The 24,029-nt window shown below is 38.3% G+C and overlaps 1 protein-coding gene across 3 annotated transcripts in view; it reads left to right on the plus strand.

Moving 5' to 3' along the window:
* Window positions 1-24,029, plus strand: part of LOC124612887 (sodium/potassium/calcium exchanger 3-like) — a 269,335-nt gene that overhangs the window by 108,329 nt on the left and 136,977 nt on the right. For all 3 annotated transcript variants that reach the window (XM_047141341.1, XM_047141338.1, XM_047141340.1), the window contains one exon: window positions 20,424-20,620. In XM_047141341.1, the coding sequence (XP_046997297.1) occupies window positions 20,424-20,620 (197 nt within the window). The remainder of the gene's footprint in view (window positions 1-20,423; window positions 20,621-24,029) is intronic.

A 24,029-nucleotide genomic window follows, 5' to 3' on the forward strand; every position in this document is an offset into this window, starting at 1 on the left:
ATAATAATAAAAATGTGAGAAGTTTCAACAAAATAACTATAAAACTATAGCGATAGCGTATCTCCAAAGGGCAAGTTCAGAGCTCGTCTACTGCGTGTAGTGTAATTAAATTAATTATCTCGCCCAAAATATTTGACGTAGCCACGTCAGACTTTTATTATGATTACTTACCTGTGTGCTGATTGAACATTTGAATTGAGAGCTTCATTGGCCATCAGCAAAGGAAGCAATGATTTATTCTATTACTTAAAGTGGTGCATTACTAGCCCAGCGGCTAGCCGGGAGAGCAGATTTGATCAGGCTTCCCTTAGCCGTCCGTACCATGGCTTTATATGTAAGAACGCTGTGTGAGAAAACCACCTGTGCCGGGAGTCGCGTCGCGTCGGTATCATTGATATAAACAGCCTCGGATGCAGTAATATGTTACTCGGGATACGTGTAACCATGAAATCGTTTTCGAGTGAAGTGTTAATTTTGGGATGACATTAATGCTCTATCTTTAGTTTGCGTATGTTGTATTTTCACGTGCCGCCGCAGGACAGACATTCTACCATTGTTAGCATGGCGTTTGATGAACATTATCATCAAATTATGGCGAGCATTCACTTAAACATTTAATTTGAACAGTTATAGTTGTATCAGCGTGGTAGACTCTGAACTGCTCTGGTAGTTGGATTCTGTAGATTCTTTTTGGTCTGTGACTTTCAGAATATAGTGAACATTTTAGAGAGAATGATTTTTGATTATGAATCCCAGACAATCTCCTAATTCCTCAGAGCTATAAGCTGTAGTTATAAATGTATTTCTCAGATGAAGTGGGCACTAGGAATACTAATTACAGGCTTCACGTTTTGCTAATCACTTTCTGGTTGCCAATATTGTAGTTAGAGAGCCAGTGTTGAGAACGGCAAACAACAGCATTAAATAAATAATAGGAACATTTAACAATTATTCCACCCACCACCCCACAACTCCTCAGAGACATTCATTGGACTGATGTTTGCAGTGCTCATGGCATGAATGAAAAATATAACACTTTTGCTAATAAAGTGCTTACCTTATTCGAACACTGTTTTCCTCCAAAACTTACCAAGGTTAGAGCAAAGTCTACAAAAAAGCCATGGATTACTCAAGGAATAGGGGTATCTTGTAAAACAAAAAGAAAACTGTATCTGTCAATCCGAAGCAGTTCCGATGTTGATGCTATAGCACATTACAAGAAATACTGCAAAATATTAAAGACTGTAATACGGATGTCAAAGCAAATATATTACAAGGAAAAGATAGTCACATCAGATAACAAAATAAAGACAATATGGGGTATAGTGAAGGAGGAGACCGGTAGAACCAGACATGAAGAGGAACAAAAAGCATTAAGAGTAAATGATACATTGGTGACAGATGTGTATAGTGTCGCAGAACTTTTTAATAAACATTTTATAACTGTTACCGAAAAGATGGAGTTGTCAGGTTCAGTAGATGCTGCTATGGAATACCTAAGACCAGAAATTTCAAGGAACTTCCGTAATATGAATTTGACCCTCACTGCCCCAACAGAAATAATGTCCATCATAAAATCTTTAAAATCAAAAACATCTAGTGGGTATGATGAAATATAAACAAAGTTAATTAAAGAATGTGATTCTGACTTAAGTAACATATTAAGCTATCTGTGTAATCAGTCATTTATCAGTGGAATATTTCCTGAATGGCTGAAATATGCTGAAGTTAAGCCACTGTTTAAGAAGGGAGATAAAGAAATAGCATCGAATCTCCGCCCAATTTCACTGTTGCCAGCATTCTCAAAAATTTTCGAAAAAGTAATGTACAATCGGCTTTATATCCATCTTATCTCAAATAAAATACTGTCAAAGTCACAGTTTGGATTTCTAAAAGGTTCTGATATTGAGAAAGCTATCTACACTTACAGTGAAAATTTGCTTAATTCATTAGACAAAAAATTGCAGACAACTGGTGTATTTTGTGATCTGTCAAAGGCATTTGACTGGTAAATCACAATATCCTTTTAAGTAAATTAGAGTATTATAGTGTAACAGGAAATGCTGCAAAATGGTTCAAATCTTATATCTCTGGCAGGAAACAAAGGGTGTTATTGGGAAAGAGACATGTATCAAGCTATCGGGCATCATCCAACTGGGAACTAATTACATGTGGGATCCCACAAGGTTCCATTTTGGGGCCCTTACTTTTTCTTGTGTATATCAATGACCTTTCATCAGTAACATTACCAGATGCCAAGTTCGTTTTGTTTGCTGGAGATACAAACATTGCAATAAATAGCAAATCAAGTGTAGTCTTAGAAAGATCAGGTAATAAAATATTTGTGGACATTAATCACTGGTTCCTAGCCAATTCCTTCTCTCTAAACTTTGAAAAAACACACTACATGCAGTTCAGAACTTGTAAGGGGTGTCCCACAAGTATATGTCTAACTTACGATGACAAGCAGATAGAAGAAGTGAACAGTGTTAAATTCTTGGGATTACAGCTTGATAATAAATTCAACTGGGAGGAGCACAGCACAGAACTGCTGAAGCGTCTTAACAAATCTCTATTTGCAATGCGAATTTTGTCAGACATAGGGGGTATAAAAATGAAAAAGCTGGCATACCATGCTCCATTTCATTCCATAATATCATATGGGATTATTTTTTGGGGTAATTCATCAAGTCAAGCTAAAGTTTTCTGGGCACAAAAACCTTCAGTAAGAGTTATATGTGGTGTGAACTCAAGAACATCCTGCAGAAGCCTGTTTAGGGAACTAGGGAAACTAACTACTGCTTCCCAATAAATTTATTCCTTAATGAAATTTGTCATTAAAAATATATCACTTTTTCAAACCAACAGCTCAATTCATGGAATCCATACTAAATAAGAATAATCTGCACAAGGATTTAAAGTCACTTGGTCTTGTACAAAAAGGTGTGCATTATTCACACATTTTCAATAACTTGCCAGCAGCCATAAAAAGCTTAACAACCAATGAAATTCAGGTTAAGAGAAGCCTAAAGGATTTATTGGTGGCGAACTCCTACTACATTGATGAATTTCTCAGTAAAACCAACTGATTTGTATATATATATATATATATATATATATATATATATATGTTTCCCTCTATTATATCAATATATATATGTACAATATAACTTCTGCACAATTTCAGTGCAGTAATGTGTTCATTATAAATGTGTGTGTGTGTGTGTGTGTGTGTGTGTGTGTGTAAGTACAATCTAACTTCTGCACCATTTCAGCGCAGTAATCTGTTCATTGTAAATAAGTATTATAGTAGTTGTATTACATGTTTATTACGTTATAAATAGATAAAAAAGTTTTTTTATTTTAAATTCAGTGCTTTAGTATTTGTAAAATGACTTTCATATAGTGTTCATTAAAAAATGATGATCATTCCACTTGGGACCTGTGGAATGGTACATTAGCTTATTTGTTTGAGTTGTAAATATTTGTCATGTATTGTTGTTTTTCTGACATGTTCCACATCCTGGAGGACCTCCTCACTACGGATCAATTGGAATGAAAGTAAATCTAATGTAATCTATTCCTCTATGTATAGATTAACAATAAAAGCCAGTTCACCCTTACCGTCATAACACTGTCACATCATGACACCTTCATGTCAAGGTGTATTCACACTGTCCATCATGTCAAGGCGTGTCAAGTCAGTTTAAGTCATGTGATCGCAATTCCCATGGATGTCATTAACTGTTTTTTTCGTGGGAATTATGATCTTCGCAAGATGATTTTCTACTGTTTTTGTACACGAAGACACATACAAAATGTGGTAGTTTATATATATTCTGGCATCCACATTTGTACGAAAATGACATTTATTGAACATAAATGGTTTGCAGCTTGGAGAGGTAGATTGTGTATGAGAGAAAGAAGAAGAAGTGGAAAACAATGCAAAAAAAGAGAGTGTGGTCTGAAAAATGTCATTACGTGGCACTTACGCATTCCACACACTATACAAGATCAAGGAGGGGGAATCTGCATTTTATATTTTAGAAAGTTGAAGCATCAGCTTTTTCTTATGTTATGCCAAATTGTGCGCAGAAATACTAAAAAGAACATATCTCTTACAAGCTGCCATCACATCCAATGAAAAACTGGTTTGTTTGAGGTTAAGTTTAGTTGATAATCCAGTGAAAATTTTTGTGCAATAGTCATATCTCCCTCAGTATTTTTCCCTTCAAGGTTTATAAGTTGTCTCTACATCTTCTATTTGGCTTTTAATAATTCAAGTGCCTTATTTGTACTGAGGCTAGCTAGTGAAGCCACATAAATATTAATCACTGGTGGCTGCAAAACTGTTTCACTCACAATCCAGAAATCTACTTAATAATAAATAAGCCTGCCACAAACACATATTGAAACAAGCAATTTGAAGTGTATGGAGGTTTCAGTCAATTTCTTTATGAAACGCTACAAATGACTGACAACATGCAATTAAATTCCACCTACTAATCAACCTGATTCTACCCACAGTACTGTTTTCACTTCAAGTTGCAGTCATACTGCAGTCCATTTCACTGTGAAATATTAAATACGGTATCAGTATATATAAAAGTCCCCTGTATGAATATATTAGTGTCATGTAGTACACTCATGTCATACAATTCAGAGTGCTGCATCATTGCTTCAATTACTCTTTGTTTATTTATTATAATTTTAACATTGGAAATAATGAAGCATAACAACGACAAAACAAAATATGGTGATCTGTCCATAGCTGTGTGTCAGGAGGAAATGAGTTTGGAGGTCAGTGATTTACAACAGTTGGATGGTGTCAGCCATCAAAACTTTCTTCACAAGAGACGATGACTGTGCCACGACATGACATCATGGGATGGTACGGCAAGTGTGGATGCTGCCATTTGAAATGCATTGCAGAATGTTTGGACGGGACTGGACTCAATATCAGCTCAGGCATGGATATGCTCCAAACTGTGGCAAATGACACAATATCACAGGCATCAGTCTGGTTTCGAGCTAATGGGTTCCTGCTTAATGAGAGTAAAGCTCAAAAGATTGTATTTAGTTTAAGAGATCTGCCAGTAGAAAACTTCATGGATAGTTTAAGTTCTTAGATATTGTTATAGATAGCCTCATATAAATACATTAGTGCAAAGCTGTCAAGAGAGTGGTGTATTTGTTAAGGAATTTAAGAAACCATGCACCTGCGGCCTATGTAAGATCGGCCTAATTCACTTTTTTTCAAAGCATTATGTCTTATGGGCTTCTAATATGGGGAAATAGCTCACACCTTAAGGACATTTTGGCACTACAGAAGAAAGTAATTCGAATGAAAGTAATTCGAACTGGCCCACTGCAAACCACTGTTTATCAACTTAAAAATATTAACTGTTATAAGCATGTCTATTTACCATGCCCTACTGCATATAAAGAGCAAATTATCAGAATACTAGCGTAGAAGAGATGTACACTCTCATGGAACCAGGAGTAGTAGCCATCTTGACATCCTTACCACAGATTACCCAAGTCACTGAACAGCTACGAAGTGGTGGGTATGATAATGTTTAACAAACTGCTACTACATCTACATCTACATTTATACTCCGCAAGCCACCCAACGGTGTGTGGCGGAGGGCACCTTACGTGCCACTGTCATTACCTCCCTTTCCTGTTCCAGTCGTGTATGTTTCGCGGGAAGAACGATTGCCGGAAAGCCTCCATGCGCGTTCGAATCTCTCTAATTTTACATTCGTTATCTCCTCGGGAGGTGTAAGTAGGGGGAAGCAATATATTCGATACCTCATCCAGAAACGCACCCTCTCGAAACCTGGCGAGCAAGCTACACTGCGATGCAGAGCGCCTCTCTTGCAGAGTCTGCCACTTGAGTTTGCTAAACATCTCGGTAACGATATCACGTTTATCAAATAACCCTGTGACGAAACATGCTGCTCTTATTTGGATCTTCTCTATCTCCTCCGTCAACCCGATCTGGTATGGATCCCACACTGATGAGCAATACTCAAGTATAGGTCAAACGAGTGTTTTGTAAGCCACCCCCTTTGTTGATGGACTACATTTTCTAAGGACGCTCCCAATGAACCTCAACCTGGTATCCGCCCTACCAACAATTAATTTTATATGATCATTCCACTTCAAATCGTTCTGTACGCATGCTCCCAGATATTTTACAGAAGTAACTGCTACCAGTGTTTGTTCCGCTATCATATAATCATACAATAAAGGATCCTTCTTTCTACATATTCGCAAAACATTACATTTGTCTATGTTAAGGTCAGTTGCCACTCCCTGCACCAAGTGCCTATCCGCTGCAGATCTTCCTGTATTTCGCTACAATTTTCTAATGCTGCAACTTCTCTGTATACTACAGCATCATCCGCGAAAAGCCGCATGGAACTTCCGACACTATCTACTAGGTCATTTATACATATTGTGGAAAGCAATGGTCCCATAACACTCCCCTGTGGCACGCCAGAGGTTACTTTAACGTCTGTAGACATTTCTCCATTGATAACACCATGCTGTGTTCTGTTTGCTAAAAACTCTTCAATTCAGCCACACAGATGGTCTGATGTTCCGTAGGCTCTTACTTTCTGTGCGGAACTGTATCGAACGCCTTCCGGAAGTCAAGGAAAATAGCATCTACCTGGGAGCCTGTATATCATATTTTATGGGTCTCATGAACAAATAAAGCGAGTTGGGTCTCACACGATCGCTGTTTCCAGAATCCATGTTGACTCCTACAGAGTAGATTCTGGGTTTCCAAAAATGACATGATACGCAAACAAAAAACGTGTTCTAAAATTCTACAACAGATCGACGTCAGAGATATAGGTCTATAGTTTTGCGCATCTGCTCGACGACCCTTCTTGAAGACTGGGACACCTGTGCTCTTTTCCAATCATTTGGAACCTTCCGTTCCTCTAGAGACTTGCGGTACATGGCTATTAGAAGGGGGGCAAGTTCTTTCACATACTTTGTGTAGAATCGAACTGGTATCCCGTCAGGTCCAGTGGACTTTCCTCTGTTGAGTGATTCCAGTTGCTTTTCTATTCCTTGGACACTTATTTCGATGTCAGCCATTTTTTCGTTTGTGCGAGGATTTAGTGAAGGAACTGCAGTGCGGTCTTCCTCTGTGAAACAGCTTTGGAAAAAGGTGTTTAATATTTCAGCTTTATGCGTGTCATCCTCTGTTTCAATGCCATCATCATCCCGGAGTGTCTGGATATGCTGTTTCGAGCCACTTACTGATTTAACATAAGACCAGAACTTCCTACGATTTTCTGTCAAGTCGGTACATAGAATTTTACTTTCGAATTCACTGAACGCTTCACGCGTAGCCCTCCTTACGCTAACTTTGACATCGATTAGCTTCTGTTTGTCTGAGAGGTTTTGGCTGTGTTTAAACTTGGAGTGAAGCTCTCTTTGCTTTCGCAGCAGTTTCCTAGAATGGGTAGAAGCTCCATTTGATTTATTTAAAGACAAATTATTCAGTTGGTTAGCTGCAAACCCTTGCTACTCACTAAAGGAACTTTATGACTGTAAAATATCATAGTGGTACCCGTTCGGAGAGTGCAGCATAATTTCTTTAACTGAGTAATTTATGATGCAAATTTTTCATATTATTTCATTTTAAATATTGTATTTTATGGAAAACCAATAGTGACATATTGATCTTCAACCCATGTATATATGCTGTATAACTTGTATATATGTAACTTGACTTTTCAATTGCTGTAATAGCTAAACGACAATAAAATTTCATTCATTCATTCTTGACATGACATGATGGCCAGTATGAATTAGCCTTAATATTGTCTAGACATGCATAATTACGAGTAGGACATTTGTTTGTGCAATGTACATTTAGAAATCTTCAAAGTTAAAAAAACGTTCCAGAGTCTTTCTGATTTAAATCTCCCATTTCAGTATTAAAATCCTCACAGATAACAATCAACCTTTGTTTTAAATTTAAAAAGTCTCTTAATTACTAATTGAAACTGTTCAAAAAATACATTTATACCTCCATTTGGGGACTTATACAGGCTAACAATTATTATATTTTGAACAATTAGACTTATACAAGTAAACACGGCATTTACTTATTTAGTTCTGAACAGTATGCCATAATTTTGTAAATTTTAGACCATGCTTCAAGTATATTCCAGCACCAAACTTTTTTATATTTCCTACACGTTATGTCAGTCACAACACATCCTTGTGGAACGAAACAGTCAATTTGATTTTCTGTTAGCCAGTGTTCTGATACACACATCACATCCTTAATGCTACAAAAATGTTCAGATTCTAAAAACTTATTTCTTGTACAGCAGACACTCATTTGCAGCAGTGTAAGTATTTTATCATTGTTTTCTTTCTCACATGAGCACTCGTTTGCACGTGGCATATCCAAATTTCACAAACTGCAATTGTCTAACAAGGGGAGGCCGCCAATTGTGAAATTCAGATTCGATTCATACTGCGCATAATAAAGGCTCATGGCCAGAGGTGTAATGTGGCAAAGCACCAAGATGCACTTCTCAGCCGTTGTCGAGAAAATCGACAGTTAAAAGAAACCGTTGCGGTGAAATGCTCTCAACGATTAATAATTTTCTACAGCGTCGTGGCGCAGCAGTAAGCGCTCGGGTTCGTAGTCCGAAGGTCGCCGGATCGAATCTCGCGCCATGCAACATTTTTTTTATTATTTGTTTTTTGTAATTCAAATATATATATATATATATATATATATATATATATATATATATATATATATATATATATATAATTCCCGGCAATCAGTTGCAACAATTATGCATATAATAAGTTGTTGAAAGTCATTTGTCGTGGAAAAATAATACTTGAAATAGAACACAATATCACAATTAATAATCAAGTGGATACGATTTATTGAAAAGTTCGGTATACACTCGCGCATAATTAACAATTAGTGACCAGAAGTAGCTGGAGTATCGCACGAACCAGAGTGATAGTTGTCACAGAAGCATGGAAAGCAAGAAACAGCACGACATCGAGCGCATCGTCGATTTCATTAATGTCTGTCAGTTCCTCATCATGAACGAGGGTGTTTTCGGCGAGCATTTGCAGCGTATTCTGGAACATTTCTTCCCCAATTACCATGGCTTCTTCGTTGACTGATGATGACGGTTCTGCTGCGATGCGATTACTGTTACGAAGGAGGCTTTCAAAATACACCAACGGATCTTTCAGTTGTTGTTTCGCCACTTCACTGTATATAGAATCTTCTTCGATCACATCACTTTCATGCGAAGGGCTCGGATCACTCTCCAATTGTACCGCCTCCATTTTTCCGTTTGTTTAACAGGGTGTACCAAAGCTCTCACGTGCACACTGATATTCGACGATGTTATAAGTTGCACTAGGGACCGCATCTACCTTCTACCTTCTTTCGAAGTTAGCGGGCAACTACGCTGTTATGCGGCGGCTCGTTTCTGCCCATTCAACATCTGTCCTTCAAGTGTAACGAGCGAGTAACGGAGTTTGTATTTCATACCTGCCACAGCAAATTCGTGTTCGTGGGGTCTCTATTCTAATTCGAACGTTTGACTTACACTATACATATTCGTTTCGGAATATCGTTTCTACATCTTCCGTTAACTATACGTGGTAAACATTATGAAGACAATTAATAACATTTGTGAAATACAACTTTGTTTGCGGAAAACATAATGATGTTCGAAGTCGCCAGTTTTTCCACGACAAACCACTTTCAAAAACTTATTGTATGCATAATTATTGCAACTTATATATATATATATATATATATATATATATATATATATATATATGTGTGTGTGTGTGTGTGTGTGTGTGTGTGTGTGTGTGTACATTTGAATTACAAAAAACAAATAATAAAAAAAGTTGCATGGCGCGAGATTCGATCCTGCGACCTTTGGATTACGAACCCGAGCGCTTACTGCTGCGCCTCGACGCTGTAGAAAATTTTTAATCGTAGAGAGTATTTCACCGCAACGGTTTCTTTTAACTGTCGATTTTCGTGACAACGGCTGAGAAGTGCATCTTGGTGCTTTGCCACATTACACCTCTGGCCATGAGCTTTTATTATGCGCAGTATGAATCGATTCTGAATTTCACAATTGGCGGCCTCCCCTTTTAAGATGGATCCGCTGGAATGTTTACTTCTGCTAAAGAGCATTATCATCATCGCTCGTGGACTTGATAGAAAGCATTATCTGTACTGTTTCATCACGTCGCTAGCTAAATTCTAGAGCTGCATCACTTTTGTATTTCATAGATATTTACTTGATACCTCTCTGCACTTTTTTTTTTTTTTTTTTTTTCATATTAACTATATGTGAGGCTTACGACTAATAAAGGCCTTTCCCAGTCTGTTGATGTGTAAACCTTGTGCTGTATGAAATCGTCTCCCTAGTGTGCTTAATCAACGTATGTTTCATTTGAATTTTTAAAGTACCTGCACACAATGTGCACAGTCTTATTCGTTTTTTCCTGCTTCCGTATTCACACAGGACCAATTACGGTATGTAGGTCGTGGCGATGGATGGGGTACAGAAAAAAACGATCACACTCGTATTTCTGCGTGCCCTCTCTGTTTAAGGGAAAGCACAAAATCTTTCTCGTCGTTCCTTGCTAAGTCGTTTGTCCCCGGAAGAAAGACAGAAAAATCGGTACTTTTTTAGTCCTGAGATTTTTCGTGACTTAATGCATTTGCTGCCTACAAATTTGCATTTAGTTTTACCATGCTGTTGAGCTCCTGTCTACACATACTTCACAGTTAAGAGGGTGGCTATTTCTCGCCCTTGACTGTCAGCCTAAAGATCAACTTTTACTCGTACTTATTGCGGGAAGATCACTGTTGATTACTCTGTAAACACTACAGGTACCTGCGCTGTTTTGAATCATATTTTCTACATCGTTATTTTTGTCAACGAGAGATGAGGATACCTGGGGAGAATTTCTAAAAGCCGGTAAATGATTATTGTTCACAATCATGTTATGGTGGTTATTTTTCAGCAGCGAAATATCTTATTGTCTCGTCTTGTTGGCGCCGTCTTCGATCTTGCCTTGCTTCGTATTTTTTGCACAGTCCATATCAGAAAGTATCTGATGATTGTCATGCACTAAATTTTCACATATTACACAGTCTTCTGCGGTTTTTCTTAGTGTCTACTGTTTTTATATGGCACTTCTGTCCACTTTTCTGAGTTGTTTGAATTAACTGGCGGAAGATTTGCCAAGTTTTGCATCGATAACGACTCAATTATTTCTTTCTGAAGTTTTGAGACTCCCGTTTTGAATTTACCAATAAAGAGTTACAGACTTGAAATAATTTCTTTCAGCTTCATAATTTCATCTATACAATTTGTACACACTTGCTTTTTCACTGCCAAATTCACTATTCTGCGTGACGATACTTAATGAACATTTGCTCTGGTCGCCATTTAGCACAATAAAACTACTCGTCTCAGTTCATATTCTCTGACTTCTAGTTACTGTTTTTCTTTGTATAGTACATACTACATATGTAGAAACACTTCCAGATTTTTCAGTTTTTGTTGTGGTATAATATCTCTGTCTCTCTTATTTTGCAAGCCTCTTATGTTTTAATGGAAAAATCCGTATGTGTTATGATTGTTATCTTTTGTTCTGCTGTTTCTCATCTACTTACTGAAATTGTGTCTATAATTATCCCATAAACGGCATCTTAGAAAGAATACTGAAAATATCCAGTCATAGGGGTTTGAATCTGCCATCGTAACATTGAATGCTGCTTATTTATTTATTCATCCGAGAGGACATCTCACAATGATATAGGATTTGTCGAGGTGATACAATGCCATCAATGGCCCAAAACATAACATACAGCATTGATAACATGCATTACAGGGTAGGATATGTAACCTAGGGGGATAGGACAATGGGCTGGCCATGACCATGATTGAGGAACCGTCCCAGCATTTGTCTTAGCGACCCATGAAAACCATGGAAGACCCAAATGTGGAGGGGATTACGGAAGTGTCCGATTCCACCCATGTGATTTGATCCATGACGTCATAAGTATGGCAGAAATGGCTATTCTAAGCTTCTCCAATTTGGGGCCTATGATGTCACTACATACAACTTCTCCCTCCTAAAATATAATCAAACTAACGGGACAACCGCGGGAAATTGGGCGTTTTATGGTGAGGACAAGCTAAATATAACAGAAAAAAACACACCACTATCCCAAAACACACAAAATGACGAAAAAAAAATTACAAAAATCTACAGGAATCGTACACTTCCCTTGACCTATATAGGTCAACCGCAGCTGACAATATCAAAACCAACGCCTACAACAAAAACCACAGAAACTGGAATCAGACTTTTCCCTTGACCACAGCTGATAATACCAAAACACCAGTATCTACATATAAAACTACGAAAATTGGAATCGGTCATTGACTTCTGTACACCAGTAAGCCCCTTTCAGCGGTGTCAGGTAAATTTGGCCTTGAATCTCATTGATGGAAATAGAATTGTCTTCAGTGATGGTACCCACTTCAATCTGAGCACCGATGACCAAGGAAGATGTGTCTGGAGACATCCTGGACAGTAGTGGGTTGCCAACCAGACTGTCGCTCACGATGTGGCCCGAAGATCGGAGTGATGGTCTGGTGTGCAATTCCTTTTCATATCAGGATCCCTTTGGTTGTCATCCGAGGCACCTTTCATGCGCAGCAGTATGTCGACAATATTCTACACCCCGTTTTATTGCCGTTCGTGGCAAGCCAACCTGGGCTTACAGTTAAGCAAGATAATTTCTGCTCGACACAGTGAGAGTTTCTACTGTTTGTCTTCATGCTTGCCAAACCTTACATTGGTCAGCAAGGTCACCGGATCCCCAGTTGAAAATATTCAGAACATTATGGACAGTGCCTTCCAACCAGCTCTGGTTTTTGATGATATAAAGCACCAATTGGACAAAATTTTGTACGATATCCCATAGCGGGACTTCCAACAATTCTTTCAATCACTACCAAGCCAAATCACTGCTTGCATAAAGGCCAGAGGTGGATCAACACATTATTGACTCACTCAATTTGTCAATCTAGGTCCCATGTGGATGATTCCTTCATGGTGCATTTTTTTTTTTTTTTATATTAGGAGCATAATAAATTAACATTGAGCATAGGGAGAATGCATAGTATGCACTTCTGCATAAAGATTAGATTAGATTAGATTTACTTTCATTCAAATTGATCCATAGTGAGGAGGTCCTCCAGGATGTAGAGCATGTCAGAAAAACAACAATACATGACAAATATTTACAACTCAAACAAATAAGCTAATGTACCATTCCACAGGTTCGCAAGTGGAATGATCGTCATTTTTTAATGAACACTATATGACAGAATCATTTTACAAATACTAATGCACTGACTTTAAAATAAAAAAGTTTATTTATTTATTTATAAGGTAATAAACGTGTAATACAACTACTGTAATACTTATTTACAATGAACACATTACTGCGCTGAAATGGTGCAGAAGTTAGATTATACTTACACACACACACACACACACACACACACACACTTATTTAAAATGAACACATTACTGCACTGAAATTGTGCAGAAGTTATATTGTACTTATATATATATACACACACAAACCAGTTGGTTCTACTGAGAAATTCATCAATGGAGTAGAAGGAGTTGGCCACGAATACATCCTTTAGGCTTCTCTTATGCTGAATGTTGTTGGTTGTTAAGCTTTTTATGGCAGCTGGCAAGTTATTGAAAATGTGTGTTCCTGAATAATACACAACGTTTTGTTCAAGACTAAGTGAATTTAAATCCTTGTGAAGATTATTCTTATTTCTAGTACTGATTCCATGAATTGAGCTGATGGTTTGAAAATATATTTTTAATGACTTGAAAATATATTTTTAATGACAAATTTCATTAAATAATAAATATATTGGGAAGCAGTAGTTAGTATCCCTGGTTCCCTAAACAGGCTTCTGCAGGATGTTCTTGAGTTCACATCACATATAACTCTTACTGCACATTTTTGTGCCCAGAAAACTTTAGCTTGGATTGATGAATTACCTCAAAAAATAATCCCATATGACATTATGGAATGAAATGAAGCATAGTATGCCAGCTTTTTCATTTTTATATCCGCTATGTCTGACACAATTCGCATTGCAAATAGAGATTTGTTAAGATGCTTCAGCAGTTCTGGGCTGTGCTTTTCCCAGTTGAATTTATTATCAAGCTGTAATCCCAAGAATTTAACACTGTCCACTTCTTCTATCTGCTTGTCATCGTATGTTAGGCATATGTTCGTGGGACACCCCTTACAAGTTCTGAACTGCATGTAGTGTGTTTTTTCAAAGTTTAGAGAGAAGGAATTGGCTAGGAACCAGTGATTAATGTCCACAAATATTTTATTAGCTGATCTTTCTAAGACTACACTTGATTTGCTATGTATTTCAATGTTTGTATCCTTGGCAAACAAAACGAATTTGGCATCTGGTGATGTTACTGATGAAAGGTCATTGATATACACAAGAAAAAGTAAGGGCCCTAAAATGGAACCTTGTGGGACCCCACATGTAATTAGTTCCCAGTTGGATGATGCCTGATAGCTTGATGCATGTGTCTTTCCTAATAACACCCTTTGTTTCCTGCCAGAGATATAAGATTTGAACCATTTTGCAGCATTTCCTGTTACGCTATGATATTCTAATTTACTTAAAAGGGTTTGTGATTTACACAGTCAAATGCCTTTGACAGATCACAAAATATACCAGTTGCCCGCAATTTTTTGTATAATGAATTAAGCACATTTTCACTGTAAGTGTAGGTAGCTTTCTGAATATCAGAACCCTTTAGAAATCCGAACTGTGACTTTGACAATATGTTATTTGAGATAAGATGGTTATAAAGCCGATTGTACATTACTTTTTCTAAAATTTTTGAGAATGCTGGCAAAAGTGAAATTGGACGGAAGTTTGATGCTATTTCTTCATCTCCCTTCTTAAACAGTGGCTTAACTTCAGCATATTTTAACCATTCAGGAAATATTCCACCGATAAACGACTGGTTACACAGGTAGCTTAATATTTTACTTAACTCAGAATCGCATTCTTTTATTAGCTTTGTTGATATTTTATCATACCCAGTAGATGTTTTTGATTTTAAAGATTTTATGATGGACATTATTTCTGTTGGGGTAGTGAGGATCGAATTCATATTACGGAAGTTACTTGAAATGTCTGGTCTGAGGTATTCCATAGCAGCATCTACAGAACCTGACAACTCCATCTTTTCAATAACAGCTTGTCACCTTGAGCATAGATGATAAATTTATAGATTGTGTAGCAAACACAAAGTTTTTGCGCATGAACATCATCTATCAGCTAACATCGAGTGAACATACAGAGATACTGGCCAAAAGAATGTCATCAGCATGCTGTGCTCTGACAGTGTTAGGATCAGTTTGTAACAGCCAACATCTGGTGGTGACACACTATGCCTACATACTTTCAGTTCTTGGCTATGAACTCTTTTTTGGGGATCGAAGGCATAAAATCATCCATCAACCACAAAAGTTTACAGTTTTGCATTTTCTGTTGATAACTCTATGAATGTGAATTTGTGACCAGTTTGCACAATTCATTCATGATGCGGCTTTTTTTTTCCTTCCTTTTTTTTTCTCAGAGTGTACACATTTTTAAGTTGCTAACATTCTTGAGGGATCCATTTTTTTTCCTTTATAGGAGCTTTGATGTTTTATCTGTGATACGATAGTGCTGCCATCGGTAAAGAGAACTTTTTCTCTATGTCTTACACTATCTGGAATGTCATTGATATACATTAAGAACAGGGTGTTCCCATTTATTTTACTAAATAATTTACATGTGACCAATCTCCATCTTTTGCACCCTGTTCTCCAAGTAAGACTGAAACCACTCATTCACTATTCCTCTTATACTTAACACTTCTAGCTTGCTCAGTAGTATTTTATGGTCAGTGGTGTCTAAAGCCTTTGACAAGTATAAGAAAATGTATGCAACACAATCATCCCTATCAAGAGCTTCGAATACCACTTTTGTTAACTCTGCAATGCCGATATTCTACTTTTCCACTTCTGAGACCATATTGTGCTTTGTTAAAGAGGTTATTTTTATTCAAGTAATGTATTGGTCTCCTTCTCATGATTGCTCCAATTATTTTTGGGAATGAAGGGAGCAGTGAAACTGGCAAGTAGTTTTCAATGATTGCTGCTTTACCTTTCTTTAGTAAGGGCATTACTTGTCCGTGCTTTAAGTATTCTGGAAAAATACCTGAGCTAAAGGATTCATTTATCAAGATTTTTAGTGGGGCTTGTGTGCTACCTATGCATGACTTCAGAACAGAGACAGGAAACTCGTCTATGCCTGCAGACTTCTTATTTTTTGATTGCTATACTTTCTTCCTAACTTCAAGATCTGTTGTGGGAAATAGCTTCATTGTGCTTGCTGCATAAGTCATATGGGCTCTACATGTGTTTTAGGAAGATCTTGCTGCAGCTTCCCCACAATATCAGAGAAATAATCATTTACAAAATTTGCTAATTCCTGAGGACTTTTTATTATCCTGTTCCCATCTTTGATATGTATTATGTTATTATATCTGCTACCTTTTCCAGTTTCTTCTTTTATAAAATGCCACACCACTTTGCTTTCCTTTTCTACATTTTTATTATCTTTCATTGACTGATATTTTTTCTGCAGGCAGTACCTTCCTGAAAACACTACTGGCCATTAAAATTGCTACACCATGAAGATGATGTGCTACAGACGTGAAATTTAACCAACAGGAAGATGCTGTGATATGCAAATGATTAGCTTTTCAGAGCATTCACACAAGGTTGGCGCCGGTGGCGACACCTACAAGTTACTGACATGACGAAAGTTTCCAACCAATTTCTCATTCACAGACAGCAGTTCACCGGCATTGCCTGGTGAAACGTTGTTGTGATACCTCATGTAAGGAGGAGAAATGCGTACCATCATGTTTCGGACTTTGATAAAGGTCGGATTGTGGCCTATCGCGGTTGCGGTTTATTGTATCGCGACATTGCTGCTCACGTTGGTCGAGATCCAATGACTGTTAGCAGAATATGGAATTGATGGGTTCAGGAGGGAAATATGGAACGCTGTGCTGGATCCCAATGGTATCGTATCACTAGCAGTCGAGATGACAGGCATCTTATCCGCATGGCTGTAATGGATTGTGCAGCCATGTCTCGATCCCTGAGTCAACAGATGAGGACGTTTGCAAGAGAACAACCATCTGCACAAACAGTTCGACAACGTTTGCAGCAGTACTGACTATCAGCTTGGAGACCATGGCTGCGGTTACCATTGACGCTGCATCACAGACAGGAGCGCCTGTGATGGTCTACTCAATGATGAACCTGGGTGCACGAATGGCAAAACATAATTTTTTCTGATGAATCCAGGTTCTGTTTACAGCATCATGATGCTCGCATCCGTGTTTGGCGACATCGCGGCGAACGCACATTGGAAGCGTGTATTCGTCATCGCCATACTGGCGTATCACCCGGCGTGATGGTATGGGGTGCCATTGGTTACACATCTCGGTCACCTCTTGTTCACGTTGACAGCACTTTGAACAGTGGATGTTACATTTCAGATATATTACGACCTGTGGCTCTACCCTTTATTCGATCCCTGCAAAACCCTACATTTCAACAGGATAATGCACAACCTCATGTTGCAGGTCCTGTATGGGCCTTTCTGGATTCAGAAAATGTTCGACTGCTGCCCTGGCCAGCACATTCTCCAGATCTCTCACCAATTGAAAACATCTGGTTAATCGTGGCCGAACAACTGGCTCGTCACAATACGCCAGTCACTACTCTTGATGAACTGTGGTTCGTGTTGAAGCTGCATGGGCAGCTGTACCTGTACACGCCATCCAAGCTGTGTTTGACTCAATGCTCAGGCGTATCAAGGCCGTTATTACACCCAGAGGTGGTTGTTGTGGGTACTGATTTCTCAGGATCTATGCACCCAAATTGTGTGAAAATGTAATCACATGTCAGTTCTAGTATAATATATTTGTCCAATGAATACCTGTTTATCATCTGCATTTCTTCTTGGTGTAGCAATTTTAATGGCCAGTAGTGTATTTTTTCATACTGTGATAGTATTTGAGGAACTGTAGTTAGTGCAGAGCTTTTGCAAAGAACTGAGAAATTTAAGTGTCTATGAGAAATTTCTAATACCTACAGTTAACCATCTATTTTCCTTAGCTGCTGCAGTAGAAGTAGCCACCTTTTGATATGTCACCTCAAAAAATTAGTTTAAATAATGAGCAAAATTTAGAGAACTTAAAATTTACAATGATTTCCATATATGTTTCATCCCAGGTTTCATTTGCAAATGCCCTACAAAAAGTATATGAATGAAAATAATAAATTTTTGAAAATATAATGTAAAAGTGTCTTATTATCTTATTTTGTAGGCCTTCAGCATTGCTTGAAGTTAGTGTTACAAGTAAATTCTTGCCAGAAACTGTCAGGTGCAGCCCACACCATATGTGGTGCAACCATGTGTGGAGTGAGGAAGTCCATCTGTAATTGCCCATTTTACTTGAGTGACTAGCTTTTACTTTCAGCGGAATCCTTCATCTGTCACATCCCTCAAAGAGTGACACCATCTTCATATTAAACAATGAGCAATTTGAGTAAAGTGCTTGATCTCATCTTCATTTTGTAATTGAGGTTATGGTTGAAACTGTTTCTGCCAGCCCCCCCTCCCCCATCCCTCCCAGTGATCACTGCACCTTGTTCTTCACCAAGATCTTGAGAGTAGTTATCTGACACCCTCCACCCAGGGTGTTCTCTACTGCTTCAGACATTCCATTCAAGGGCTGCTTCCTGTCTGGAGGACGCCCTTGGTCTTTTTAACCATCTGACCACTACTTGCATAACTTGCACTTTTCCCCATCGTCTCATAATCTTTGTGAGTTCCTCGAGTTGTCTACACACTACTGTCCACACTTTCAAGAGCAATGATCTGCACTGGAGAAGTATAGACTAAAGCTAGCAGACTTGCACCATCTCTTGAACCTATTACCTGAGTTGGCAGTTCTGACAACAGTTCAGTGATCTTCGCAACTTGCAATGTTATTGCTTCCAACTGCAGCTCTCAGTTGTTCTGATTCTGTCTGTGCTACTGTCATATTAACTGCTCATCCATAACCACTTCCATCGAAGTTGGTCACTCACTTCATCAGCAGCTCACATTAATAAATTGTAAGGAGTGTTCACATCATCGACTATTTTTCACCACTCTGCTGCAGTTTCCTCACTTGTCCATTGTGATGATGTTTTGCAGTCTAGACAAATTGTAATAGGGAAGAGGTGTGAGTTAATATAATTGTGGTCAACGCAGTGCTATCTCGGTCACCAATATTGACTTTGAAACAGTTGCTGTTACTCCCTTGAACAGCTCTTTAATTATGTCGATCAGGAGGTGTGAACAGAGTGAAATACCTTCAAGAAATAATAAATGGCTGCTTTGGGGATGGAGCAAGAAGAAAGAATGCCTAGAATTTAACAGTCCATAGACACCGAGACTGTTAGACGCAGAGTGTTAGCTCTCCTGGTAAAGGGTAGGGAAGAAAATTGGCTATGACCTTACTCAAGAAACCATCCTGGTATCTGTGTGGATTGTTTTAGTATGGAAGGAAGATTTCAGAAAAATAGTTGGTGTAATGTCCCATCAACAGTAAGTTTATCAGAGATGTAACAAAACTTGGAATGGAGGGAAATCAGCCATGTGCTTTACAATAGGACTCATAGACTGTCTTAAGCAATTTAAGGAAACCACTCTAAACCTAAATCTGGGTACATGGATTGGTATTCAAACCCAGTTCCTCCCTCAAGTAAATCCACCATCTTAGCCACTATGCTGCCACCACCAGTTAGGACTGAGTCAAAGCCCTTTGTGTAGTAATAATTCAGCATAAGAGGCATATGAAATTTCAAAACGTCATACATGGAGAAGAATGACTATATTCTGATAAAGTATCCAACACAGTAACACACTTCCTCAAAACTCCAGCTTCAGAGATGAATCTTGATTAAACGCACGAAAAGAGGATTATCTCCATAAATTAGAGACAAATTACTAGTAAACTGAAAGCTCTATAGTTAATAATGAGCATTACTTCTGTAAGGAAAAAAATGGAACAATCAAATGATTATTTATCTATCAAATGTTTTATCAGAACTACCATTATAAGAGAAAATACAAATTTTTTCAAAGAATAGCTTGTTGAAAAAAATTATTTTTGCATTACAGGGCTGGGTGTGTCTGACGATGTAGCTGGTGCGACTGCCATGGCTGCAGCCACGTCGAGCCCTGAACTGTTTGTGAGCTCTGTGGCAACCTTCACCAGTGACACAGAAGCTGACACAGCACTAGGAACAATCATTGGCTCAGCGGTATTCAATGTCTTAGCTGTTCCAGCAGCATGTGGCCTTTTTTCAGCAGGAAAGGTGTGTGTCTGTATATACAGTTTTTTTTCTTCTTTAACAGTGATACAGTTGCACTAAAAATTACGTTTTCTCTGCAGCTTGTAATGTTGCACCTAAAGACAAATATATTCTGCTTTAATAAAATGCTCTCTGAGATAATTGATTTATATGGAGTTAGATTATGCTTCACTGGTCCGATTCATTCATTGAGATGGGCACCAATCTGGTCACTAGTGTGTTCCCATTGGTTGTGGATAACTAATTTGCTCATTTCCTATAACTTCGTGATAATAATTTGCTCAGACGTCATTTTCCAAATTCTGCCATGCTTGCCAGAAGTGAAGAGTACAGTAAAATACCTGATTTCAAAAACAAATATGACACATCTCAAATTGACCTGACTGTATTTGTACTCTAAAATGCAATGACTGTTCACATTAACATCTCTTTATAGGTAACATCACAATAATATCAGTATTAAATGTCAAATTGACAGGTTGAGATATCACAACAGACTGCTAGCATGTATATGACAGACAACCAGATTGTGCCTTGTTTTCATGAGACATCATTTTCATTGTTAATGCTCTTTACTTGATAGTGTTCTCCACATCTTCAAGCCAGGATGCTGCAGTACAGAATAACTGCTAAACCAGTGAGTATCACAACACATAGTAAAACTGCCATAATCGCCCCACCTTGAAGATTCACTACGTTCATCTGTACCAGTTTACATGCACAAACAATAACAAAGACTTCCAAACAGTTCCTTATCTTAAATTACTTGACTTGGCTTCCCTCTGACACCCATGCCTCTATCTTTGCTACCCTCCCTATTTACCTTTGCTCTGTTGCTTCATAACCTGGGTTGTGAGTAACTGAATACACTTTACGTTCTTCCCCTTTTTCCCCTCTCTCCTCCCTGACAAAGGGACAAAGTTTCAAAAGCTAGGATACATAAATTTTCTGTTCTGTTTTGTATATCTATTGGCTGTACTGAGCTGAGGTAAGTACTGGCCAGTCCCTCTATCTCTTTGTTAGTATTTGTTTCACATCTTTATATGATATTTTCCTTTAATCATTAACAAATAAAAATATTTTTGACTGTAGTGTTCATCATTTGTCAGTTAGATGTTGGATAACACGTCTCTTTACCTGTGGCTTTTACCAAATCTCTCTGGAGTGATTTTGTTCATATACCAGACAAAGCCCCTTAACAAAACACTTTGTGGTCAGAATTACCATAATTGCCAGCCACGTGCTTCTTGACCTTGGGTAAATTCCTTCTGTTAAGGGCAGATATCTTTGAACCTGGTGTTCTCTAGTGGACCTTTGGTGTAATTGTTCCACTATGCTGTTTTCATTCTTCAACAACTGATGTTTCCCATCTCCGAGTGGAGGGTCTAGGGCTTAGAGAGATGTTGCATGTCGTCTACCAACAAACAGTTAATGGGAAGTTTCCAGGAAAACTTCTTCTTCTCCCAATGGTTTGTTCTCTTTTCCTATGAACTGTCTCTGTGGACTGAATAATAGACAGTGCCTACATCAGTAAGTAGAACTAGATAATAAGCAACTAGAATCATTCACATATTAAGTCGCTTTGCTCGTACATTCTTTCAGAGGCACACAGAGTTACAACAAACTTCTGAAATATATAAAATCATCGTCAGTTAAAAATAGTTGAAACTTTTCTCCTTTCTGAGGAAAGGTAACATGATAAAATGAAGCAGTTATGGGGTGACTGAACAGTCCACGGGTCACAATATTTTGGCAATCAAACATGCCGCCATCGTAAGCTGCACTGAAAAACTGGCCTCCTTATGGACGCACAAGAAATACATGGACAGCATCATTAGAGAAGGTATCAAAATATGCACCAGGGACGATCTTGTCAACTGGAACTGTGTCTATAGCCTCGGCAAGGCTTGAATACCAACATTGGTTCTAATTAGGAAGACGATCAGCAAACACAGTGAACTAGTGGCCAGGGCGCTGTAGTTGGGGCACTCTGCCAAGAAACACTAGCCAACAGGCAGTGATGTAGTTGCCTCTTCAGCCACTGACAGATGCCCTCAGGTGAGCACCAATTACACAGCCCACAGGAGGAGGGGATATGACAGCTGTGCACCCCCAGGTCAGTTCATCAGTACGGCTAATATGTCTGCCTGCCAAAAAATTGTGCCTGCTGGACATTTTAATCTTACCCTCCACACACCACCATTAAATTTCTCTGTCTCTAAAAGTTTTGAAAGTTTTGAGAGGTGTAAAATGTACAATAGAAAAACTTTTTACTTATCATCATGTTCTCTTGTTATCGGCTCCAGTTCTCATGTCTAGGGGCACAGTCTTGAGGCTGAAATTTTGTTTTGCATGTTCCTGTTGAACTGAATAATTGATGAAATTCTTTCTGTTGCTATGACTTTCTTTTATTTTATCCTATTCTTCTACGAGGGTGAGTCAAATGGAAACCTTAAATATTTTTTAAAATATTGTTTATTGTGCAGAAGTGGTACAAAGCTGTATCACTTTTCAACATAATCTCCCCCGCACTCCAGCGCTTTCAAAGTGCATAAATTCCATTAGAAAAAAATTCTTTTGGTAGTCCGCGCAACCACTCATGCATCGCATGGCGTACCTCTTCATCAAATGGAACTTCTTTCCTCCCATTGCGTCTTCGAGTGGTCCAAAGAAGACACTCAAAATGCAGGTGTGTGATTGTTGCAACTGTTGTACAGGCAGTGTGGGGCCTTGCACTGTCATGTTGCAAAAGGACACCTGCCGACAGCAATACACATCGCTTTGATTTTATTGCAGGCTGCAGATGATTTTTTAGGAGATCTGTGTATGATGCACTGGTGACAGTGGTCCCTCTAGGCATGTGATTTATTGATTATGAACTGTAGACTAAAACTGAAGGAATTGCAAAAAGGTAGGAAATTAAGGAGATGGGACCTGCATAAATTGAAAGAACAAGAGACTGTTGAGAGCTTCAGAGGGAGGATTAGGTAACCACTGGCTAGAAAAGAAGAAAGGAACACAGTAGAAGACGAATGTGTAGCTTTATGAGATTAAATGGCAAAGACGGCAGAGGATCGAATAGGTAGAATGACAATGGCCAGCAGAAATTCTTGGATGACACATGAGATATTGAATTTAACTGATGAAAGGAGAAAATATAAAAATGCAGCAGTTGAAGCAGGCAAATGGAATACAAACGTCTGACAGGAAGTGCAAAATGGCTAACCAGGAATAGCTAGAGGACAAATGTCAGGATTTAGAAGCATGTTTCACTAGGGGAAAAATAGATACCACTTGCAGCAAAAGTAAAGAGACTTTTGGAGAAAAGAGAAGCAGCTGTATAAATATCAAGAGCTCAGATGGAAAATCAGAACTGAGCAAAGAGGGTAAAGGTGGAATGAGTATATGGAGG

Source organism: Schistocerca americana, chromosome 4 (genome assembly GCF_021461395.2).
Source record: "Schistocerca americana isolate TAMUIC-IGC-003095 chromosome 4, iqSchAmer2.1, whole genome shotgun sequence".
NCBI lineage: Eukaryota > Metazoa > Arthropoda > Insecta > Orthoptera > Acrididae > Schistocerca > Schistocerca americana.